The sequence below is a fragment of the Oncorhynchus tshawytscha genome, linkage group LG05 (assembly GCF_018296145.1).
Source record: "Oncorhynchus tshawytscha isolate Ot180627B linkage group LG05, Otsh_v2.0, whole genome shotgun sequence".
Classification (NCBI taxonomy): Eukaryota; Metazoa; Chordata; class Actinopteri; order Salmoniformes; family Salmonidae; genus Oncorhynchus; species Oncorhynchus tshawytscha.
The window spans coordinates 36,179,953-36,189,953 of NC_056433.1; the positions used below are offsets into that span (position 1 = coordinate 36,179,953).

The window sequence follows — 10,001 nt, forward strand, 5'->3', positions numbered from 1 at the left end:
TAAAGCTGAGTGACTCACTCATTCATGGCTTTGGACCAAAATAAAAAAGTACAAACATTCTTTCTGATAGTCTTTAATAAAGAAATGTTTTGGTTATCCTGACCTGGACAATATATAAAGTATTATAATAGCCCATCATGGGCTATTAGCAGGACAATATACCTTTACCAACACCTCTCTGTATTTTGATACATTGTGCAAGGCAATTGATCAAGATTAAAAACTTTGTGGATGGGGCCTTCCGAGTGGCGCAGCGGTCTAAAACACTGCATCGCAGAGCAAACTGCGTTGCTAGAGACGCTGGTTCAAAACCTGTGCCGGCCGCCACCGGGAGACCCACGAGGCGGCTTTAATTTAGAATCCTCCAATCCTCTCAATGTAATTATTGGCGGAGAGTCACGTCATTGGAAAAAATATTTTAGATATACTGTAGGCCTACCGTAGGCGAAGTTAGTCTCACTAGTGTTGAGTAACGTGCTGTTAAAAGTGGTGTGGGTCTTATTTATTTAAAAAAACATATTGAAGTTAGAAGCAACAGGATTTGAAGCAATACGTATTTCAGCATAGTTTCGCGCTGCTCTGAAACAAGCATGGGGACTGGTCTTGATAAATCAATGAGATTTTGATTTTCACTGACTCTCCGTTTGGGTATTCGTTACACTACAATTAGGGTGTGGAAATGTTATGCTCTTAGAACTATAGCCTACTCCCGACCGTCACGTTGTAAAACGCCATATTTTCCTAACGGAGTGGTGCAGCGGTCTAAGACATGGTCTTAGACAAACAAACTGCGTTGCTACAGATGCTGGTTCGATACCCGTGCCGGCCGCCACCGGGAGACCCATGGGGAGGCTTTTGTTTTCTCTCCCTCTAAAAACAGAAATAAATAATTCTGAATAACAAACTGGCTTTATACACAAATTAGTGAGAATGTCTCATCCCATGTTCAAGAATGGCCTTTTTCCTCGCTCACTCTAGGTTAAATGAAAACCAAATAATCTCGAAAATATATATATATATTTTTAGCAAAGCGATTATTATTACTATGAATTAATTTACAATTATATTAAAGCCCATTAGATATTCTCACAGACCACATTTGCTACAACAAAAAATACCCCTTAGATATTAACTTCTTGGTGACAGTGGGGCAGTATTGAGTAGCTTGGATGAATAAGGTGCCCAGAGTAAACTGCCTGCTACTCTGCCCCAGATGCTAATATATGCATATTAGTAGTAGTATTGTATAGAAAACACTCTGAAGTTTCTAAAACTGTTTGAATGATGTCTGAGTATAACAGAACTCATATGGCAGGCGAAAATCTGAGACAAATCCAACCAGGAAGTGGGAAATCTGAGGTTTGTAGTTTCATTTAAGTGATTGCCTATCCAATATGCTGTGTCTATGGGGCCAGATTGCACTTCCCAAGGCTTAGAGCAGATGTCAACAGTCTTTAGAAAGTTGTTTGAGGCTTCTATTGTGGAAGGGTGTCGAATAAGAGCTGTTTCAACAAGTGGACTAGGCTGAGGCCAATCAGCTGTTTACTGCGCGGTCACGCGGGCGTGCCATGCCTACTTTTTCCTCTGTAATGAATACGCTATTGTCCGGTTGGAATATTATTGAAGATTTATTATAAAAAGACCCTAAGGATTGATTGTAAACATCGTTTGACATGTTTCTACAAACTGTAATGGAACTCTTGACTTTTTGTCTGAATTTTGTGCTCACGCATTGTGCCTTTGGAAAAGTGAACTAAACATGCAAACAAAACGGATGTATTTGGACATAAATATGGACGTAATCTAACAAAACAAACATTTCTTGTGGAAGTGGGAGTCCATTCCGATCAGCAAAGGTAAGTGAAGATTTATAATGCTATTTGTGACTTTTGTTGACTCCACAACTTGGCGGGTAACTGTATGGCTTGCTTTTGTGGCTGAACCGGTTCTCAGATGACTGAATATTGTGCTTTTGCCGAAAGCTTTTTTGAAATCTGAGCGGTTGCGGTTGCATTAAGAACAAGTTTATCTTTAATTCTATGTAAAACATGTATCTTTCATCAAAGTTTATGATGAGTATTTCTGTTATGATGTGGCTCTCTACAATTTCTCCGGATGTTTTGGAGGCATTTCTGAACATGGCGCCAACGTAAACTGAGGTTTTTGGATAGAAATATGAACTTGATCGAACAAAAACATGAATGTATTGTGTAACATTGAGTCCTGGGAGTGTCATCTGATGAAGATCGTCAAAGGTTAGTGATTAATTTGATCTATATTTCTGCTTTTTGTGACACCTCTCTTTGGTTGGAAAATGGCTGAATGCTTTCTGTGACTAGTTGCTGACCTAACATAATGGTATGTTCTGCTTTCGCCGAAAAGTTGGATTAATAAGAAGTGTTTCTTTAAAATGGTGTAAAATACTTGTATAGTTGAGGAATTGTAATTGTTTTGAATTTGGCACCCTGCAATTTCACTGGCTGTTGGTGAGGTGGGATGCTAGCCTCCCGAACAATCCCAGAGGTTAATTTAGAATCCTCCAATCCTCTCATGCTCTTAGTACTGTAGCCTCCTCCCGACCATCACGTTGTACTGCGTCATATTTTCCGTTCCATCCTAAAGGAAACCCTGATGGTTTAGTTTTTCTTGTAATAGAAACACCTTAATATTAATCAAATTAATTCAGCTACATTTCTTAAAATCAATCCCATATACTTTGTTCTTACAAAAAAGGTTTTACATTCTATTGTAATGCCAATATTGAAGACTTTCAAATGCTTCTCAAAGATGCCCTCTGGTGGTCAAACTAGCACTAACTAGCATTAATGGTAAAAATGACTGACAATTAAATAGCGTGCCATAGAATTCTGCAGCAGCCCGCAAGGTGTGCTGCAGTATGACGCAACTTTTAAAGGAGGAACCACTGTATTGCTTGATTGGAGAAGGGTACATTGAGAGAGGGATGGTGGATGAAAAGAGGGAAGGAGAAGATGAGAGAGAGGGGTCAGAGGTTAGGAAGATGGGACAGATGGAAGCGCCTACCTTGACACTGTTTATTGGCATGATGTGATTTCAAACGCTGTGCAAAAAACAAGCAAATCATATTATAAAAGGGATGAGAGAGAGAGAACATACATGTACAGGCCATGACGAAATGATGACAAACAATGCAACTATGATTTATTTGTGTGCTAATCTGATCCTAAATCAGCGGTGAGTTACCTGCTCATTGAACTTGTCCAGTTCCTCTAGCTGTTCTTTCTGAGACTTCTCCAGTGTCTCCATCTCCTTCTGATGCTTCATAGCCAACTAGAGATGGAGGGAGGGAGGGAGGCAGGGAGGAGAAATATGGAGGGAGGAGAAAGACGGAGGGAGGAGAAAGATTTGATTTATTATTTTACTCACTTTTATTTATTCAGGGGAACCGAATTGAGACCAGTGTCTCATTTACAACGGTGCCCCGAGGACACAAATTACATCAAAACAGCAACAGCAGAAATATAAAAAACTACAAGACAGCTATAAATACATTACATCAGGTTATTACAAGTAATAATAGTCAATGGAAACAATAACACACTTCAGTGAACTCATTTAACAATAGAGTTCTAAACTGCCAGGGAATCCAGGTGTAATTTGTTTTGTAAGGTGTTCCACAACTGTGGTGCATTAAAACTAAAGGCCTTGATCGGGAGTCCATTAGGGCGGCGCACAATTGGCCCAGCGTCGTCATGATTAGGGGAGGGTTTGGCGGGGGGGGGCGGCTTTACTTGGCTCATCGCGCTCTAGCGACTCCTTGTGGCGGGCCGGACGCCTGCAGGCTGATGGCGGTCATCAGTTGAACGGTGTTTCCTCCGACACTTTGGTGCGGCTGGCTTCCGGGTTAAGCAGGCGGGTGTTAAGTTGCGCGGTTTGGCGGGTCATGTTTCGGGGGACGCTTGACTCGACCTTCGTCTCCCGGGCCCGTTGGGGATCGAAAGATCGAAATTGAAGAGAAAAAGGGGGTAAAATCCCCTAAAATAAAATATACAAAAATAAAACTAAAGGCAGATTTACCAAACTTTGTGGAGACAAGCGGGACCTCAAGAGTTAAACAACCCTGCAAACGGTTTTGGTATCTCCTTTTTTTTTCAAGAGGGAATTTAGGTATGTTGGAAGCTTGTGGTGCAAGAGATGGAGAGAGGAGAAAGATAGAGAGAGGACTAAGAGAAATTTACATCAACAAGTATCGGCTACGCAAACAATTACAAGGCTAAGGCCTTAGTTGATTCACCTCGACAGTGTCACAGCATTAGAATTAGTAGAAGATAGAACACCAACCCTTTTCCTCTCCTCAAGGAACTTTTTGGTGTTGCTGCTGTTCAACTCTCTAACTCTCCTGTGAAGAAAATGAGAGTGAGATTATAAGATTATAATAATTCATCAAGAAGTACAGATACAGTGTAGGCCCTTTCCTGCAGTCAAATGACCACATCGCCCTCTAGTGGCCTCATGGGTGGAATATCATTAACACATTTTATAATTTCATAATTAATAAACACACTTTTTTTAAACGCAGAAAACGCTTTTGTTATATCTCAGTCTTCTGTGATGTATATAAAGTGTAACATTGGGATGCAAACTCATAATTGAATACATTTCAACTCTATATCTGACGTGGTACATGTGCCTTCTTTTTTTTAACCACCATAACCATGTGTGTGAGGTGTATACTTTGTTTTCAAAGTAGATGTGTTTAAGACTACCAAGAAACACTTTGTGTGACCCTGATTTAGCCCCACTGCAGTAAAAAGGATATTAAAGATGGAACCCACAGTAGGGGGAAACATCGCCACTGTCCGCCCCACGGCAGTGGTTATTGTTTTGTTGACAAAGCAGAGGTGGGGAGCACTGGAGGAGCGTTGGGCAACAAAAAAGAAGAAGAAGAAGACTGCAGTACATATGCTGCTGTTTTATCGCGTGCGCAATGACGTCCGAGGGAGAAGAAAAAAACCGCGTTGGTCGTAACTTCTTTGTTGTTGTTGTAATATCACAACAGGACGTGGGCAGGTTCACCGTTAAGGACTCCATCTTTAAGGGGTGTTCATGGGGGATGCGTAAGACCTACATAGTATATATTCATCCTGACATAACCTACAGGTATTTGCTCAAAATAATGGAAACGCTTGAGTAAACGAGGGATACAAAGTACAATGAACAAAAATATAAAACGCAACATGCAACAATGTCAAAGATTTTTACTGAGTTACAGTTCATATAAGGAAATAAGTCAGTTGAAATATATCCCCCCCCGCCCACACACAGACACCTCGCAAGTCCTCAACTGGCAGCTTCATTAAATAGTACCCGCAAAACACCAGTCTCAACGTCAACAGTGAAGAGGCGACTCCGAGATGCTGGCCTTTTAGGCAGAGTTGCAAAGAAAAAGCCATATCTCAGAATGGCTAATAAAAAGACACACTGGACATAAAAAGACACTGGACAGATGAACTCTGCCTAGAAGGTCAGCATCCCGGAGCCGCCTCTTCACTGTTGTCGTTGAGACTGGTGTTTGCGCAAACAGTGTGGCTAGTTGAAACGCTGACTGCTGCGTCAGTCGAAACTGGACCTTCTAAATAAGTGTTCTAATCCGACGCGCCAGGGACCACTGTAGAATGATCACCTCCGTTTGTTGGAGCGCGTGAAAAGGTTCAGACACTATGTCGGCGTTTCCTTTATTTTGGCAGTTCCCTGTATATTCTCCATGCAGTATACGTCGGTGAGTGATTAGTTGGCGCGGCAGCGTGACCCACCTCTCCCTCTCGGCCTTGTTCTTGATGGTCTTGTCCTGGCTGATGGCCTTGCTGTTCTCCATGGACGTCTTGGCCTGGTTGGCCCGCATCTCCTTGCTCTGCCTGAGAGGGAATGAGACAACAAGCAAGGCCTGGTAAGGAACCTCATCAAGTACACCTGACAGGGCAAACTCACAGCTCAAAGTGCCCAAGATGGGTTCACATGTCAGATAATTAAGACACTCAAGGACATCACGCCTATAAAATAATGCATGCGTGGTGTCCCAAGCCAAATCTCAGAATTTCCCGGTTTGAGCAGTAGGGTCAGTTGTTCTGGCTGTGTGCTACAGGTCGTGGACCAGTTTGAGATTCAGTGTTTACTTTGTGCGCCTTGCCCATATGTGTGCGCCTCTCTCTTTCTCTCTCTCACCGTTCGTGGATCAGTTTGAGCGAGAGAGTCTGTTGTTCCTGGACTCCACTCAGTAGTTTCTTGAGGTTTTCACACTGCTGGACCACGTGGATGTCCTTCATATCCTGCTCAATACTGCTGTGGGAGTTGATCATCTCTGACCACTCCTTAGTGTGTTGGGCTGTGATGTCCTTCACCTGTAGGCCACAGGATACACACTTACACCCTAAACACGTATACATTATATCACCTCTGACCGCTCCTTAGTGTGCTAGGCTGTAATGTCCTTCTCCTGTAATAAGCACGTTACTTAAACACTACACACTAAACACTCTGTGATGTCCAACAACATAAACCCAGCAGTACAATCATATACATTCCAATGAGGGAGAACTAGAGTGAAACTGATTCACTTTCTTCCACTGCTCTCTGAGATGTTTGTACGACGGACATTGCACGGTTACCTTGGCCTTGTGGTCTGTGGTCAGGTTCTCCACTTTACTCTCAGTCTCCTTCTTCAACTCCAGACAGTTGTTTTCTCTGTAGGGACGACAGAAACAGACTTGTTAGCTAGGTGAGACATGGTAGAACACATGGTAGGTGAGACATGGTAGAACACATGGTAGGTGAGACATGGTAGAACACATGGTAGGTGAGACATGGTAGAACATATCCACAACTGATCTCGGTTGAACCCAGAACAAAAAAAACTCACAGGATTTGGTCTGATGCTCAATTGACATAGTCTGTCCACGAGAGAATAATTCACGCCTAATGGCGTTGTGCTGGTGCTAGACATCCCAGAACGAATGTTTAACTTCAATGTCTCTTTCAGCCTTTCATTATCATTGATTGGTTGACTGACTGACTGATTGACTGGTCTTTCAGGTCCTGATATTTACCCTCGTTTCTTGATGGCCTTCTCCAGCAGCTTCTCCTGTGTCTGCTTCTCCTTGTCGTGCAGAGCGATCATCTTGTCCACCTGGGTGCAGTGGGACTTCTGCATGATGGTGCAGTCCTGAGACGAAATGCCACATATTAATGACGATATCAGAACTAAGATAGCTTGGCCCAACCTTTCTTAATCAAGTCATTTAGCATTGCAGTCAGCCAGACCATATAGCTGAGGACTAACACAACATCAGTACAGCATATGAAACTACTGGGTACATGTGTTGTAAAACATCAGTACAGCATATGAAACTACTGGGTACATGTGTTGTAAAACATCAGTAGAACATATGAAACTACTGGGTACATGTGTTGTAAAACATCAGTAGAACATATGAAACTACTGGGTACATGTGTTGTAAAACATCAGTAGAACATATGAAACTACTGGGTACATGTGTTGTAAAACATCAGTAGAACATATGAAACTACTGGGTACATGTGTTGTAAAACATCAGTAGAACATATGAAACTATGGGTACATGTGTTGTAAAACATCAGTAGAACATATGAAACTATGTAAAACATCAGTAGAACATATGAAACTACTGGGTACATGTGTTGTAAAACATGTACAGCATATGAAACTACTGGGTACATGTGTTGTAAAACATCAGTAGAACATATGAAACTACTGGGTACATGTGTTGTAAAACATCAGTAGAACATATGAAACTAACATGTGTTGTAAAACATCAGTAGAACATATGAAACTACTGGGTACATGTGAACATTGGGTAAAAAACATCAGTAGAACATATGAAACTACTGGGTACATGTGTTGTAAAACATCAGTAGAACATATGAAACTACTGGGTACATGTGTTGTAAAACATCAGTAGAACATATGAAACTACTGGGTACATGTGTTGTAAAACATCAGTAGAACATATGAAACTACTGGGTACATGTGTTGTAAAACATCAGTAGAACATATGAAACTACTGGGTACATGTGTTGTAAAACATCAGTAGAACATATGAAACTACTGGGTACATGTGTTGTAAAACATCAGTCAGTGTCATAACTGTTATGCAACAGAACAGGCAAAGACGGCAGACTGGTTGCTATGGTAAACCCTACAAGAGTTCATCTCTTGTGTACGAACCAAAATATATATTTTTTAAACACACAGGCTGTTGCATGAGACGGGATTTCATAAGGACAGAGGTATTAGTGATTGAAGTCTAGCTAGTGTGTGTGTGTGTGTGTGTGTGAGAGAGGGGGGGTCATCTTAGCAAGTCTCTGGTGAGATCAAAGAGAAACACTGTCCATCTTAGGCTACATGATGCTGTGTGTGTGCGTGTGTACGTGTATGAATGTGTGTGTGTTTGTGGGGGCAGGGGTCAGGCAACAGTGAATGATGAAAAGAAAGGACCTCTCTCTCTCCATCAATGTGTGGACCTCAGAATGAACGATCTGTCCTCGTCTTCGCTCCGGGATCTGTCAACAGAAGAGCTTCCTAAAACATCAACCCACCTTGGCGTGCTTCTTCTTTAAAGAGTTCAGATCTTTCTGCTGCTTCTTAGTCAGTTTAAGGTACGTCTGAGGAGAGGAAAAACGGATTATTGGAGCCAGACTGAACTGGCTAAATCAAAAGGACAGCGAGCTAAAAGACACAGACTGTGTGAGGAATGACAGTGCTGCCCCCCCCCTCTGTTTCTCCTGCAGGACCACGAGCTGATGAGAAACTATCAAACCGCAGAACCACTAGGAAAGGTGCTGTGGAAACCACCGGAACTGTGAGGGTTATGAGTAGAGGTCTTACCTTCATCTGTTTCAAGTCATCAATGTTCACATGCGGCACGAGGGTGTTTGTATCTACAAACGAGAGAAATGGAAAACGTCTCAATTGTACCAATGCTAGGTCTCAGATTGTGTGTGTGCATGTGTGTGTGTGTATGTGTGTGCATGTGTGTGTGTGTATGTGTGTATCTGTGTGCATGTATGTATCTGTGTGTGTGTGTCGTACCCTTCTTGGTCTCCGTGGTGTTGTTCTGGGCAGACTTAGAGGACTGAGCCGGGTCCGAGCTGGTCTGTGGCGTGACGTTGGTCTTCACGTTGGCGTTCACCTTCCCTTTCTTGTCGTTCTTCGAACTCTCGTTTGGTACGTCCGCTATGTCACTCTGGAGAGAGGAGAGAGGAGAGAAAAGGAGGGAGGGGCAGAGAGAGCGGCAGAGAGACCGTCTCAGGACCATGGATGGAAATCTTTCTCACGCACTTTGCAAAAAAGTCAGTATTGCATTTCCATATAGATGTCGAGATTGAGTGATATTTGACCTTTTCACCTGACTCACCCCTAAGAACATTTTCTTATCCAGGGACCTTACAAGTGACAGAACTCGGTAGCTACTAAACCAGTAGCCAAAGCAATTCAACATACGCCAACATAAGACATATCCCACACAGTGACGATGTACTGTGTGCGCTGTAGCCAAGAATGGAACAGCTGGCTACAGTGTGTATACAGTACGAGGCTAACAGAATCAATAGTGACGGATCAAACAGGTGTCGGTACCGTTTCAATCCCCAGAGCTCTCATCTGGTCCGCTCTCTTCTCTGCTATGGACAGGAACTTCTTTGGGTCCGACAGGGCGTCCACGATGGCTAGGGAGAAGACAGGAGATTCATCAATAAGCTGGACTATACTAGGGCCGGGACGATACCGGGCATCGCGATACTCGTCGGTATCGTGGCGAGGAAAACAAAACACAAAGGGGATTTAACTTCTTTATGTTGTTCTCCAGAGTCACGTGTATTTATTTCCCAAGCTATAGCACGCAATATTTGACCCGGAAGCAGGTTTTTTTAAAAGGACCGAAGAGTTCGGTTTACTTCGTGTTTTCAGTTTTGCCATTTGAAAAAAAATA

At 42.6% G+C, this 10,001-nt stretch overlaps 1 protein-coding gene across 4 annotated transcripts in view; it reads right to left on the reverse strand.

Moving 5' to 3' along the window:
- The window catches only part of LOC112251519 (1-phosphatidylinositol 4,5-bisphosphate phosphodiesterase beta-4), a 175,912-nt gene that overhangs the window by 4,084 nt on the left and 161,827 nt on the right, over positions 1 to 10,001 (reverse strand). For 3 of the 4 annotated variants that reach the window (XM_042321854.1, XM_042321853.1, XM_042321855.1), the window contains 11 exons: positions 9,650 to 9,738; positions 9,104 to 9,257; positions 8,900 to 8,952; positions 8,611 to 8,676; positions 7,083 to 7,198; positions 6,645 to 6,720; positions 6,202 to 6,377; positions 5,793 to 5,894; positions 4,321 to 4,378; positions 3,223 to 3,309; positions 3,043 to 3,079 (listed from right to left, as the gene is read on the reverse strand). In XM_042321854.1, the coding sequence (XP_042177788.1) occupies positions 3,043 to 3,079; positions 3,223 to 3,309; positions 4,321 to 4,378; positions 5,793 to 5,894; positions 6,202 to 6,377; positions 6,645 to 6,720; positions 7,083 to 7,198; positions 8,611 to 8,676; positions 8,900 to 8,952; positions 9,104 to 9,257; positions 9,650 to 9,738 (1,014 nt within the window). The remainder of the gene's footprint in view (positions 1 to 3,042; positions 3,080 to 3,222; positions 3,310 to 4,320; positions 4,379 to 5,792; positions 5,895 to 6,201; positions 6,378 to 6,644; positions 6,721 to 7,082; positions 7,199 to 8,610; positions 8,677 to 8,899; positions 8,953 to 9,103; positions 9,258 to 9,649; positions 9,739 to 10,001) is intronic. The other variant, XM_042321856.1, reaches the window with a different exon arrangement.